The sequence below is a fragment of the Neofelis nebulosa genome, chromosome 12 (assembly GCF_028018385.1).
Source record: "Neofelis nebulosa isolate mNeoNeb1 chromosome 12, mNeoNeb1.pri, whole genome shotgun sequence".
In the NCBI taxonomy this organism is placed as follows: domain Eukaryota; kingdom Metazoa; phylum Chordata; class Mammalia; order Carnivora; family Felidae; genus Neofelis; species Neofelis nebulosa.
The window spans coordinates 85,321,553-85,336,567 of NC_080793.1; the positions used below are offsets into that span (position 1 = coordinate 85,321,553).

The 15,015-nt window shown below is 45.3% G+C and overlaps 1 protein-coding gene across 4 annotated transcripts; it reads left to right on the plus strand.

Moving 5' to 3' along the window:
- Positions 1–380: 380 nt before the first annotated feature.
- DMRT2 (doublesex and mab-3 related transcription factor 2) lies at positions 381–7,283 on the plus strand. 4 transcript variants are annotated; one of them, XM_058695782.1, is made up of 5 exons: positions 381–795; positions 1,605–2,176; positions 3,747–3,849; positions 5,455–5,533; positions 5,934–6,119. In XM_058695782.1, exons 2-5 carry the CDS (start codon positions 1,655–1,657, stop codon positions 5,998–6,000), a joined length of 771 nt encoding a protein of 256 aa, XP_058551765.1. In that variant the 5' UTR covers positions 381–795; positions 1,605–1,654; the 3' UTR covers positions 6,001–6,119. The 4 variants fall into 4 exon arrangements, with proteins under 4 accessions (XP_058551765.1, XP_058551762.1, XP_058551764.1 ...); XM_058695779.1 differs by lacking the exon at positions 5,455–5,533 and having other exon boundaries at positions 385–795; positions 5,934–7,283; XM_058695781.1 differs by lacking the exon at positions 1,605–2,176 and having other exon boundaries at positions 387–795; positions 5,934–7,283.
- Positions 7,284–15,015: the final 7,732 nt, after the last annotated feature.

The following is a 15,015-nucleotide window of genomic DNA, read 5'->3' on the forward strand; positions in this document are numbered from 1 at the left end:
GAGTCGCAGACATACTGGACTTGCTGATAACGTAGAGACCAACACCAGTCTTTCCGACCGCTGCCTTGAGCATTACCTTCTTTTGTAAACAATGCGATTCGCAAGAGTGTGTTTCCTATTGTCCGTGAGATAAACGGCGACTTCACCCCAGCAGACCACCGTCACACTTCGGGTTTAGCGCTGGGACAGACAACCCGGCTGCACCGAACGTTGCGCGGGTGGATTCTGGAGGAGCGCCGAAGGGAGGGGCGCGACGGCCGCCAGGAGGCGGGGAGCGCCAGGCCGGCGCGCCTCGGCCAATCAGCGTGCACACCGCCTGACAACCGTCCAATTAGAGGGCGCGGTGCTCGGGGCCCCGAGCCGATAATACTAGGAAAGGGAGCAGAGACTAACTATTGCAGCCAGGGGCGCTGCGCCGCACGCAGCTGCGTACGCCCGCCGGGAGAGCCCGAAATCTGAGGCCAGGGCCGCCAAACCTTCCCGCCCAGATTGGGTCACAGGAAGCAGAAAGCAGCTCCTGCGAGGTGAAGCGCTCGGGGCTGCCAAGGACCGATTAGAACTTTGCGGAGTCCGGGATGTGCGGGGCGAGGCTGCTGAGGACTTGATTCATCTTCTCCACCCATCCCCCGTACTCCCCGTCCACTGGGCTCTGAGCCTCCAGCTGTCAGCCCCCGATTTCGTGGCAGGGTGTGGCGACCCTGATTTGTATTTGCAAGCACAGCCAGCAGCCCAAGAGCCAGGTCCTAAAGCTGGATATCTTTTGCCTCGGCTGCTAGCTCGGGCCTCAGAGTCTTGGTGAGTGCTGTGATGTCGCTCCGGGTGTCAGGGAGGGCAAAATCGCCGTTCCTTATCTTTTCTATTTTATCTGGATGTCTTGCCTTAAAGTGCAAACCATGCCCGATGTATATGGAGACCGCGCAGCTCAGCCGTGCGAGGCTCAAGCATTATTGATGTTGGAAGGGCATCTGCAGCTCCATGCGCGGTGTCCTTATGGGTCTCTGACAGAAGAACATTTTTTGGGTTTGAGTTGACTATTTGCTGGGGGTGGGGGGCGTAAAAGGACCTCTCCAAGCGCAAAAGAGGGTCCCTGTAGTTGTGTAAGAGGACGAGGCATTTGAGAGGCATAGAATGGTACTTCGCTGGGTCTGAAGGGGCCCCTTGTGATCCAAAGGAAAGTAACTCTCCCATCGATAGTTTCATATTCATCATGGCCCTAGTAGTTGGCTATGGGGAAGCCTGACAAGTGGCCTAGGTCGGCCCAGTTGGACACAATACTTTTGTGTGTGTGATCCGTGCGTTACCCCGGGACTTGTCCCGAAAGCTGGTGTAAAGAGGCAGAGAGGTCTGTGGTTAAAGATCAGGTGCTCCTAGAGCACTTAGAATGAGTTAAGATAGAAACCTTGTTGAATTGGGAATTTCTGGGGGCCCTAAAGGTACAAGAAACGCAGTGTGGTGTGGATGTGAGGGACGTGAAGAGAACAGGGCTCCTCCAAGGGCCAGAGGCCCTAGACCGGGAGCTCTGGGCTCAAGACCCGGGGGTCGGTGCCTGACGGTGGTTGGTGCGTCTTCGGGTCTTTTCGTGTCCCTCCCCTCCCCCCCACCAGGGCGCGGGAGACTGAGCGTAGGCCGGAGCCCGAGCGCCGCGCCGCGCGCCATGGCCGACCGGCCCGCGGGCCCGGCGGCCGGGGACTGGGAGATCGACGTGGAGAGCCTGGAGCTGGAGGAGGACGGCCGCGGGCCGCCGCCGCCTACGCCGCCCGGGCCCAGCCCGCCGTCGGCCGACGGGGACGGCGAGGACGACGAGGACGAGGACGAGGACGACGACGCGGAGGATGAGGGCGACGGCCTGGAGGCGGGCGCTTCCCCGGGGGTGCAGGGCCGGCCGGAGCAGCAGCGGGGAGCGCCGCGGGAGCCGACCCCCGCGCCGCAGGCCTCGCCGGCGCCGGCCGGACCCCCGGAGCGCGGCGCGAACGCGGGCGGCGGCGCGGAGCCGCGCAAGCTCAGCCGCACGCCCAAGTGCGCGCGCTGCCGCAACCACGGCGTGGTGTCCTGCCTCAAGGGCCACAAGCGCTTCTGCCGCTGGCGCGACTGCCAGTGCGCCAACTGCCTGCTGGTGGTGGAGCGCCAGCGCGTCATGGCCGCCCAGGTGGCGCTCCGGAGGCAGCAGGCCACCGAGGTGCGTACCCGCCGGGCCCGGGGTCGCGCCTCGCGGGGACGTCCGGGCCGCCGTGGGGGTCGGGCGTGGGAAGGGACGGGCAGCCCCCTTCCCCCCGCCCGGCGGAGGGCCGCGGCGCGTGGCGCTTCTTGGGGGGGACGGGTGGTGAAGACGCTTCTCTGGTCCCGGTAGCCTGGCGGGGGGGGGGGGGGGGTCGGGGCAGGGAGGCAGCCGCGGGCATCGCCGGGGAACTTGACCAAAAAGATTTTGTAATTTTAAAAGCAGGCAGAAAGGCCTTGAGAGTGGTCTGGGAGGTTTTGGGGAAAGATATTTTATCTTTTACGTGTTTATTTTGGTGGTGTTGGGGAGCAGGGGGAGGACAGTGGTGGCTGCAGTCGCTGTGTTACTGGTACTGTTCTCGAAAAAGAACCGCGCAGCTTCCGCTGTCAAAGGGAGAGGCAGAAAGTGCTGCCTATTTTACAGATGAGACCAGGGGTGGCGTGGGAAGTTAGGTGCCCGAAGCCCTAGGTCCTGAAGCCAGCTTCGACCTAAGCTAAGGGGCCGGTGGAGGGGTCCCTGGTGCCTCCCACCGGTGGGCTTCAGCTGTGAGGAGAGCCAGCGTTTTCTTTAAGGGTGAGGCTTTTCTTGACCTTTGGATTTCCTGTGTCCATGTGTTCCTGCACTTGGGAGAGCTCAGAGCCAGGGAAGCTTCGGGGTTCCCCCCACCCCCCCCCCCCACCCCTTACAGACTCAGGGCCTGGGAAGATTTTTGCTTTTACGTTTTCTCTAGGGGGGACTGGGGAGGGGTTCACATCCTCATCGGAGGCAGAGACCCTAATGGAAAGCTTTCTGAGGGCCCCAGAGAGTGCTCTGGATGACCGAGGTGGCCTTGTCCCTGGGCTGGGCCTCCTCCAGAGTGAGGCGCTTGGCACCAAGGGCTCCTACATCCCTCAAGGGTCCCTGGGCATTCAGGGCTGGACTCAGGCATAGAAGGACCCAGAATCCCACCAACCAGGAGGTGACAGAGGGAGCGAAGTTGGGTTTCCCCTTGTCCCGTGCCCCAGGTGGCCGCTGAGGTTTTTGTTTTTGCCTTCATGTATCCCAGGCTCCCACTGTTTTTGGCCAGACCCGGGAGAGTGTGAGAGACAGGTTCCCTCATACCTCTCTCTCAACCCCCTGTACCCCATTCCACCTGCCTTGCTGCCAGAAGAAACCAGCTTCACCTCACTGCTCAATCGCAGGCCACGGACCCCTTTGGCCCTACCTCTGCATGCCCCAGACACAGCTGTCCCCCGCAGCTCTCCTTCAGGGCCTGGCTCCTACGATCTTGACTGTGGGATGTCCCCCAACTTCTAGCTGTGGGATGAACTTGGAGTGACTCTAGCAAAGTGGCCACAGAGAAAATCTCCTCTACTGCCTGTCAACTGAAGTAGCTTGTTGCCCTGGAATTAAGGGGTGCTGATGTGAATTTGTTGAGAATTATTTTTACATGGGATGAGAAAATAAATACATTTAGACCGGGGAGGGTTGCTGATGTCCCTTCCTTCTCTTTCTTGTGGGGCATTGTTGATTATGTTTCTTGTGTTTACAGGACAAGAAGGGGCTTTCCGGGAAACAGAATAATTTCGAGCGCAAAGCCGTGTATCAGAGGCAAGTCAGGGCACCCAGTTTGCTGGCCAAAAGCATTTTAGAAGGTAAAGCAATGCAGAATTATCCTTTAGCCTTTTAAACCAAGTTCTGAGGGCTTCTCATCATTCACACATATGGCATTTTTATTAACCTGTGAAGGAGCACTCTGAGGGGAGGGTACTTTGTATTAGGAAGTTTTGCTTTAGGGAGGAAATCAGGGTGTGGGGAAATGGATCTCACATACCTCTTGAGGTTTCTGTCACTGGTAATTTTGTTGTCTGCATAACAGTTGTAGTCTGCTTAATAGGTAAGGGGTTAACGTGGAGTGCATTTGAAATTGGCCCTAGTGTGAGGGCATGCCACCAGATCATGGACGGAGCAAGGAAACAAATTAAGAACAAATTCTTTGGGTGTAATTGTAGCTGAAGTAAGTCAAGTGAGGAGCTGAACAGCTACCCACGCCAATAAAGACCTCTAGTTCCGACTGATGCATCATCTAATACCACTCTTTTTCGCTGTACTGTATTCCTCCCTGGATTAGCTACATCAGTTTACTATTTCTTATTTCTCGGTTTACTGTTTTTTATTTCTAACCGTCAAGATCGTAGAATCTGGAAAAGGTTTTGAATCAAACAAGAGAAGTGGAGGTTGAATTTGAATTTGAACGGCGTGAATTCTCTCTACCAAGTTTTCACTTTCTCTAATGCTTGGGGATACATTAATTTTACTTAAAATATTGCTGATTTTTAAAAGCAGGTCTCTTTGGGGATGGGATTTATGGCTCTGAGAAACAATATATTGATCACCCTTCACCATTTAAATAAAGGAAAGTTTGTATTTGTTGTAATCACTCCTCCTTCATAAGATTCAGGTTGAAAAGCAGTTTGTTTTTTTTAAAGTAGATATTTGCATTCTGTTTTTTCTCATGTGGCTTCTAATTGGGTTGGTTCTAGACAGGTTGTAGAGTTTGTTCGTGTGTTAATCCTGTGCTGTATACTTCTGATCTTAGAATGGTTTTGCGTGTGTTAAAAATGAATTTGGTTGCAAACTGGGTAAACAGATTTATAGCCATAGGGACAGCACGGATAAATTGAAAAGGTGCCAAAACAACTTGAGAAGTGGGAGGGCAAAATGGAATAGTAAATTCAAGTAAATAACTTCCTGGCAAAAACTTACCTTAGAAATAGAAACACTAATTTTCACATTTTATTTTATTTGCAAATGAGGGCGTTGGGCTTGTCACAATGGATCCTTCAAACAAATTTGCTAGTACTGAGTGGTTGGGGATAGTGAAATACTCAAAGCATTTCATGCTACTAGGAATTCTATTTATGCCGTACTAATCTTAGGTTTTTAAAATCTCTGCCCTTGCTCGTGAAATGTGCAATGAGTTTATACTGTAATGATTGTCGGCTCAACCATTTTGGTAACTGGCCAACATGATTGGGAGAAATGTTTTAGATCAGTTATTTTCAATAGAGAGGCTGATCTCCTCTCCTGCCTTTAGTTTTGTTTGTTTTTACTGCAAGTCTGGGAGGCTGGTTAAATTGTTCTCTGCAGAATCTGTTTGACTAGTTAACAGCTCTTTTCAATTTTCTGTGCTTCCCTGTTTCCTTAGTCTTTTCTGTTTTTCTCCTCACTAATCTGCTGTCACTTTCTCTTTTTTCTAGTTCTCCTTGGATTATTCTCCACCTGTAACAATGTCCATAATGAACCGTCTTTAGAAAATAACAATGCCATCAGCTTTAGGTATAGATATCTTTTTTGATAATGGAAAAAGATGACACGGATAGTAATAAAGCATTGACTGAAGCAAGATGAGCAGACTTGTCTCTTAATATGTAGGAGCCTGGGAAGTAGATTAAACTTTCAGCCAGTGAAGTGTGCCTGTAAAGGTAAACAAACAAACCTGTAATGGCAAAAACAACAATAACAAAAAGTTACAATCTGGATCTCCTGCTCCCCAAAGAGAACTCTTTTCACTTGAACCTATACTTTTGTTTTCTGTGTAAAACATCAGTGTTTTAGAACTGTAAATTGTTCTTGTTCTTGTCCTGCCCATTTGCAGTGTCTCTGTTACCTTCTGGGTTTCCGGAATTTTCTTCCCTAGTTGTTAATCTCTTTCCTGTGCAATGCTTGCTTATTTTAGGCTACCGCCCAATTCCAGCAGAGACTTATGTGGGAGGGAGCTTACCCCTACCTCCCCCGGTAAGTGACCGGATGAGGAAAAGGCGAGCCTTTGCTGATAAAGAGTTGGAGAACATTATGCTGGAGAGAGAATATAAAGAGAGGGAGATGCTGGAAGCTTCCCAAGCTGCTGCCTTGTTCCTGCCCAACCGTATGGTGCACGGACCTGAATATAACTCCTACAAAAGTGCCTATAGCCCCGCCCCAGTGGAGCCTCCAAACAAAGACTTCTGCAATTTTTTGCCCACCTGCCTTGATCTAACCATGCAGTATTCAGGCTCTGGGAATATGGAACTCATCTCTTCCAACGTCAGCGTGGCTACGACTTACAGACAGTATCCCTTGTCCTCAAGATTTTTAGTTTGGCCCAAGTGTGGCCCCATTAGTGACACTCTTCTTTATCAGCAATGCCTGCTAAACACCACCACCTCGGTTCAAGCCCTGAAACCCGGGGCCAGCTGGGACTTGAAGGGAGTGCGAGTCCAGGATGGCCTTGTCACAGAGCACGACATGGTACCACCCAAACTAGAAGGCTCGCTGGTGTCGCCTCATGCTGCAGAGGTCCAGTCCTCGAGAAGTGACCTTCACGGTCACCAGGCTGTCCCTGAGAGGTCTGCGTTCTCCCCACCCCAACGGAATTTCTCTCCCATTGTTGACACGGACTCCCTGGCGGCTCAAGGGCACGTCTTAACCAAGATCAGCAAAGAAAGCACCAGGCACCCTGTGCCACTTAAACATAATCCATTCCATTCATTATTCCAGCAAACTCTTAATGACACATCAGGCCCTGAGCTGAAAACGCCATTTGTCAAAGGGGCCTTTGAAGACGCCCCTAAGAAGCCCAGAGAGTGTTTAGTCAAGGAGAACCAGAAGTACACATTTACAATAGATAGATACGCGAAAGACCTTTTCGTCGCCAAGCAAGTTGGAACAAAACTCTCTGTGAATGAACCCCTGTCATTTTCTGTCGAGTCTATTCTGAAGAGGCCTTCATCTGCCATCACTCACGTCTCTCAGTGAAAGGCTGCTTACACAGAAAGCTGGATTTTCTGCCATCTTGGAGGGTTCCTACCAGTGGCTAATTTTTTTTTTCTTTTTTAAGAAGAAGGGTTCACATGTTTGTATAAAGAAATTTCTAATGTAAATGGGGATGATTTAAAAAAATTATATATATTCATATGCATGTACTTTTTCTCACCACATAAATATATTTAAACCTAAAGATGGAAATTGCTTATGTGCAAACTATAAAGTTCCATGCTTTACACAGCATTTCAAAAAGCAATAAAGTTGACACTGTCTTCTAAAAAGACCCAGTGTTTGCAGAAGTACCTAGTTGTCTTTGTCTAGGTGAAAAACTAGTGTCTGTGAAATGTTTTCTTTATTTTTCTAGGATTTGGTGTATTTTCAAGCGCTCTTAATGGTCAGTGGGGATCATGGGAAGTGCCTTATAATGCCTTAGTTTTGCATTTTGGAGGATGGGTAAATGTTGCTATTCAAGATTGAGGCAAAAATAGCTTTACAGAGAATACAGAACAGATGTGACTGTCTATAGAGTCATAATTTCACGTGATTGGACAAAGTAGAATTAATTTCCAGGGAAATCAAGTTTAAGATCTCATATCATGACCTGGCTTCTTGGGATGGATGTCTTTTAGCTCTCTGAGTCCCAGTGTCCTGATTGCAGGGTTTACCTGGGGCTTCAAGCTTCCATTCTAGATTGAACTTTCTGTGACTTCTAGGTTGCTAGGGGGTCACAGAGCAGGTCCACTTGTAAGGTGCAGTTGGTTCAAACCATGATAGTGTATGTTTGAACCCCCTCTCAGCCCTGTGTATTTCACTGTCTCCTAAGGGCTGATGACAGCAGGCATTTATTTTATTTTATTTTATTTTATTTTATTTTATTTTATTTTATTTTTGCTTTTTTCTTGTGTTGATTTGATTTGATTTATTTATTTTTAATATAATTTATTGTCAAATTGGCTAACATACAGTGTGTAAAGTGTGCTCTTGGTTTTGGGGGTAGATTCCCATGGTTCATTGCTTACATACAACACCCAGTGTTCATCTCAACAAGTGCCCTCCTCAATGCCCAGTACCCATTTTCCCCTGTTCCTCACACCCCCATCCACCCTCAGTTTGTTCTCTGTATTTAAGAGTCTCTGATGGTTTGCCTCCCTCCTTCTCTGTTTGTAACTATTTTTTTCCCCTTCCCCTCCCCCGTGGTCTTCTGTTAAGTTTCTCAAGATCCACATGAGTGAAAACGTATGATATCTGTCCTTCTCTGACTGACTTATCTCACTCAGCAAACTACCCTCAGTTCCATCCACGATGCTGCAAATGGCATGGTTTCATTCTCATTGCCAGGTGGTATTCCATTGTGTATATAAACCACATCTTCATCCATTCATCAGTTGGTGGACATTCGGGTTCTTTCCATGATTTGACTGTTGTTGAAAAGCGCTGATTCATAGGGGCACATGTACCCCAATGTCTACAGCAGCGCTTTCAACAGTAGACAGCAGGCATTTAGAGGTAGGTGCAGTCAGGACCAACTGGTCCCCGAGTATCAGCTTTATGCTCCCACCTTGTTGCCCCTGCCAGAGGGTTTCCGTATAGCTCTCTTCTGAGATTAAAAAAAAAAAAAAATCGCTATTCAAATAGCTTCAGGTGACAGTTTGCCGAAGACTGCAGATGCTCGTCATGTCATGAGGGTGGCTTCTTGAGTCTTAACCACCCCTCCCTTCAGTTTTGAGTTCCTTATTACCCTTAGTTTTGCTCAATAAAATGTTGACTGTTGCTCTATATGATTGATAAAATGAGAGTAAGACATTTATGAGAGTGTTCCCTTCATCTCTGAAAGCCTCATCTGTGGACCCCAAATGAAGTCTTAAGATGCCACAGTCTTTTCAACCCAGAAAATCCAGAGCTAAATATCCGACCTTGAGTTTTGTGATGGAGTAAGTTGTTGCTTCCAATTCTCCTCTCACTTGGGGAACAAGAGCACTGGTTGGGCATGTGGGATGTGCCAAGAAGTTTGGCAATTTAAAGAGTTTCTGTCTTGCTCTGGAAAGCATTTAAAATTACTTAAAAATGATTTTGCTACTGATGAGCTCATGTAAACCTCCAGGGGTTCTCTGAATTGTTGCTTAAAATTAGAATCGGTTTCAAAAACAACAGGCCAAACCTTAGATTGATTTCCAGTTTGTACTTGTAAAGTAATACTTGGTTTTATTGAGTCAAATTTACTTATTTTTACTCTTGCAAAAGCCAGAGCAAGTGGAAGTTTGCCAGAGGAAAAGAAAATGAAAGAGGGCAGGGCTCCCAATGACTGTTGAAGATTATTTTCATTAAGTGGAAATATGTTTTCCAGTCATGAATGCCCTGGTGTCAGAGACAGGATCTAACTTCATTCACCCCCTCTGCTCCCCCAGTCATCTTTGTTTTATCTGGTTGTTAATTTTTATCTCCCTATTAGGAATTTATTTTTTGTGTCCAGTGTTAAGTGTAGACTTAACATTCAATCTAACTGCTGCAGAGGTAATGGGGAAAACCCATCATAATAAACCCACATAAAAGTAATCCCAAGAAGAAGTCCTTCTTTTTAAAAAAATTTAGTGTTTATTTATTTTTGAGAGAGACAGAGAGACAGCACAATGAGGGAGGTGCAGAGAGAGAGAGAGAGAGAGAGAGAGAGCAGCTGAGCTGTCAGCACAGAGGCTCGAACTGATGAAGTCAGACGCTTAACTGACTGAGCCACCCAGGTACCCCAAGAAGAAGCCCTTCTTAATCCAAACATGGATTTTCTCTCTTTCTTACTCTATTTTAATATTTTGAATACTTAACATTGGCCAATTTTTCCCCCTTTTGTGTTCAGTGAACATTTTGGGACATCTTTTCTGTCCTGTTATTTTTTTAATCTCATTAAGTGAATCCAGTTGACTGTGGGTATTAGTGCTTTTTCTCACATTATCAGTGACCAGAATTTTATTGTTCTTGAACATTTATAAGGGTGAGTACTTTCCTTGGTGAATTATTATTGTGCATTAATTCTGCTATCATGCTGAGTTCTTGGGATTTCAAACCTGCCATCAGCCACAAGAGATTTGTGCTTGTTTTACTCATTTTACTTCAATCACAGCTACTGTTTGATTCTGTAGACTCTTCAAAGAATACTGTCACCAACACATTAAATCCAACTTGTGGATCAGTATAAGCATTTTCTGTGTTCAAGGCAATAAATGGATTTGGGTTTAATTATTTTTATTTTTATTTTTTAAATTTTTTTTCAATGTTTTTTATTTATTTTTGGGACAGAGAGACACAGAGCATGAACAGGGGAGGGGCAGAGAGAGAGGGAGACACAGAATTGGAAACAGGCTCCAGGCTCCGAGCTGTCAGCACAGAGCCCGACGCGGGGCTCGAACTCACAGACGCGAGATCGTGACCTGGCTGAAGTCGGCCACTTAACCGACTGCGCCACCCAGGCGCCCCTGGGTTTAATTATTTTTAAGAATGTAAAGAAGAATAAAACATGGACCTTTTCCTCGATTTAACTCCCCATATAATGCGGCTCTAATGACATAGTTTTCTTCCATCTTGACGGGTCAAACGTTATATGATTTTTTGCTCAGTTTGCTGTGATGGGTGGTTTACACCAGTGCTTCTCAAACTTTAAAGGACTGTGAATCACGTGGGTACCAGATTCTGGTTTTCTGTAGGTCTGAGGAAGGGCATATGATTCTGCCTTTCTATCCCCCACCCCAACCCCACCATGGGATGCTGATGTTGCTGGTTTTCAGCCTACTTTGAGTAGTGAATGTTTTCCATATTTCTGTTAGTCCAATGCACATTTAATATACTCTTCCGTGGGTTTGACTCCTAATACAATGGAGTTATCATAAATAATTTAATATATGGGAATAATTAAAAAAATTTTTTCCTCCAAACCTCCAGAATGTACAACATCAAGAGTGAATCATAATGTAAAATGGGCTTGGCTGATTATTAAGCATCAGTGAAGGTTCATCAGTTGTAACAAATGTACCACTCTGGTGGGAGATTTGTTAATGGGGGAGGCTATGCATGAGTTGGGGTAGCGTGGTGGTGGGGGGGAAATATGGACAATCCCTGTACCTTTCTCTCAATTTTGCCATGAACCTAAAACTGTTCTAAAACAATAAAGTAAAAAACACAAACAAAAAAAACCTTTTTTAACCCTTTGGTGGCAGAAAGTAGGACAAGACCTAGGCGTAGTTATAAAGGAGACAAATTGCTTCCCTCTCTCTTTTTTCAAAACTAGAAGATCTTTTGGTTTGGTCAAAAAGAAACCATATTTTTATGGGGCACCTGGGTGGCTCAGTCGGTTAAGCGCCCAGCTCTTGGCTTCGGCTCAGGTCATGACCTCATGGTTGTTGGGATTGAGCCCCATGTTGGGCTCTGTGCTAACAGAATCTGCTTGGGATTTTCTCCTTCTCGTTCTCTCTCTCTGACCCTTCCCCCACTTTCATGCGGGTGCATGCACCCACCTTCTGTCTCTCTCAAAATAAGTAAACTTCAAAAAAAAATATTTTAAACTGTGGTAAAGTACGCATCACGTAAAATTTACCATTGTAACCAATTTTAAGGGTACAGTTCATTGATGTTAAATGTATTTATCCTGTTGCTCAACCATTACCACCATCCATCTCCAGAACTCTTTTTATCTTGCAAAACTGAAACTCTGTGCTCATTACATGATAAGTCTCTCCTCCCCGCCTGCTCCTGGAAACCATCCTTCTACTCTATGCATTTGACTACTCTAGGTGCCTCATACTGAGTGGGACCATTCTCTATTTGTCCTTTTGTGATGGGCTTATTTCACTTAGAATAATGTCTTCAAGGTTCATTTATACTATAGCATATGTCAGAACTTCCTTCCTTTTTAAGGTTGAATAATATTCCACTGTATAGACCTCACTTTTTCTTTCCTTTTATCTGTCCATGGCCACTTGGGTTACCATAGCAGTGAATAGTGCTGCTATGAACACGGGTGTGCAAATATCTCTTCACTTAGTCCTTACTTCCTGATTTCACCTTCTTCCCATCTTTAGGAACTCAGTTTTTCTCAAGTATACATCCCTCCCACACTAACCGCCTGCCCCCAGTGTGTGGACCTAACTAACCAAGGCAACACCACTCTGCCCAGAGAGGCTCCAATATCAGCTGTGCACTTTTTGATGTGGTTTAAGTGAGTGTGTTATCACATCATCTGCGTTTAAAAGCTTAACCCCAATTGTGGAATGAAGGACTTGCATTCAGAAACTTTCTGGAATTCCTTATGCCAAGTCTCTGCAGTGCTAAAAGAGTAAAGAAACAGCTGAGAGAGTCAAGATAAAGAAGAAAAGAGAACCCACAGTTCCCTGTAAAATAATGACATTACTTAGGATCAAGTCTGGGTTTTCATCTGGTACTAGAATTCTTACTGGCCCACCTGATTTTATTTATTTTTGGGTTAACTGTTTTTGTTATTTTTCTAGGTCTGTGAGTTCAGGCTTATTTCCTTCTAGGATCCAATCTGGAGCGGTGATAGTTCTTTAGATGGCTGGATCCTGAAATACATAAACTCTGTTCCACTTGTATTTATTTTAATGTTTGTACAAAGCTTTTATCATATTATATTACCCTCAGTTATTTTGATTTTTACCTTTACCTTGTTATATCTAAACACATTTAGGGCATGTTGAATAGAGAGAGCTGGTGATAGGTTGGTATTTGGAGTGATGGTAAATGTGCATAATAATAATTAATGTGTGTTTAGTGCCTGCTGATTTACAGAGCACATTCACATTTATTAACTCTTCTGTTCCTTATATAAATTATGAGAATGGCAGATGGCCATATAACGAGTGTAATCTACATCTCTGTGTGTGGACACAAATTTGGGGAATTTTTTTCCCAGGATACATGACTTGGTCTGATCTACTTTTAAGATTTTTTATGTACATATTAAGTGCATTTAATTTTTTATATATAATACATAATACATTATATATATATGTATTTATATAATGTTATGTGTTTGCCTATATCTCTATTAGAAATATTTAGGTATCTATAACTTCATGAAGTAACACACACACACACACACACACACACACACACACACGGTTTCATGAAGTTGTGAGAACAACTGAGATAAAGAATGAGAAAGAGAACCTACTGGTGAGGCATAATTGACAGCCCCAGCTGTCAGACCTTTCTATCCACTGCAGTGTTCAGGCCAAGGCCGCACTTTCCGTGGGCTGCTTCCAGCAAGGGACAGTGAGCAGGGTTGCTAGAACGGAATAATTTCTGCCCTGAAATGGGATGCTTCTGCCAGGCATCCTTGGCTGGGGAACTCTCTGTCTAAGTATTTCATTATGCATGGTTGAGAGACCTAAAAACTAGCACCTCTGTTACATGCCTGGGATTCAATCAAGAAATAAGACAAAAGAGTTGGTGTTTGGAGATTAGAATATACCTTACCTACCTTTATTACTGATTATGATTATACCAAGAAGGATTTATATTCAGGAGCAAGGACATCTTTAAAACTAACCTTTGGGACTGATCTCTAATAGCTCCAGGATTAATTAGACCTACCTACCTAGATACAGTCAGCAGTGGCCCCCACACCTCCCCTGCATGCAGAGAGTAACTGAGTATCTCTATTCCCTGATCCACGTTGGCTCTTAAAAGGAAGGGAAGAGGAGTAGGCAGAGATCCCCATCCCTCTTTCTCTATCCCAAACTTGCCAATCAGGTATATTACTCTCCTTCCACCTTTTGATTTAACATACATTTTGTTACCTTCTTTGTTTTGGATTGAGGTCAATCCAAAGAACACATACCCTTGAGTTTGAGGACTGCAATCAGAGTTTAAGTCGTTGCTGAAGATACAAGCTAGGGGATGGGAAATGGTGTGATTACTTCATATGTGCAAGTAGGCTAACAGCTATATGCATTTTTTAGAACAAAAAAGAAACCATGAGAAATGACTTAGTTTACCCCAGATGGAACCTAGGGCATTACATATAACATTCTGGCAAGCATTGAAGTATTTCACTAATGAGTATATCATTTGATATTGTTCAGTAGCATGGCCCAAAGGGTTTCTATCAACCACCATCATATTGTTTTAATAGAATATCATCATGAAAAGTTATCATAGGAATGTACTTGAGATGTGAAGCCATGAAGCACAACTAATACCATTTCCTTTTAAAATAATTTTTAAAAATGTTTTTATTTTATTTTTAAGACAGAGAGAGACAGAACATGAGTGGGGATGGGGCAGAGAGAGAGGGAGACACAGAATCTGAAGCAGGCTCCAGCCTCTGAGCTGTTAGCACAGAGCCCGAAGCGGGGCTCGAACTCACGAACTGTGAGATCATGACCTGAGCTGAAGTCGGACGCTCAATCAATTGAGCCACCCAGGTGCCCCTATCATTTCCTTTTTGACAGGGTTTTTTAGAGAGGAATCAAGGGAATGCCATAGACCAAATGTATCTCATTTTAGCAAGGCATTTAACAAAATCTTTCATGGTAGAGAATTGTGGTTGGAAAACGGTGAAGTCAGGTAGATTTGTAGCTATTTGAACAGATACTTTCAAAAGGCATTGAGTAGTAAGTCAATGCCAATTTTGAGGAAGGCTTTTAGTCTTGTGATCTGTAGGTCTTCTTGTTTTTGATCTTGGTTAGCAAATGAAGATATAATGGGTGTATTATCAATATGTAGAAGACATTGGGTTGGGAGATCTGACCATTATCTGATGGCTTCTACTGGAACTATACATCAAATGGAAAATCTTGTATTTGACTTTTACAAGCAACTGACACCTAATTATGAAACTGTATTCTGAAGGGGAGTTAACTTGACATTAGTTTCTGTGAAAATGATCTGGGAGTCCTAGGGGATCACAAAGCTCAAAAGGAAGCAAGAATGAATCATGGCTGTAAGAAATTACTAATGCAAACTTGGATTCTGTTAATAGAGTCTCCCAAGATGAAAGGGAATGCTAACGT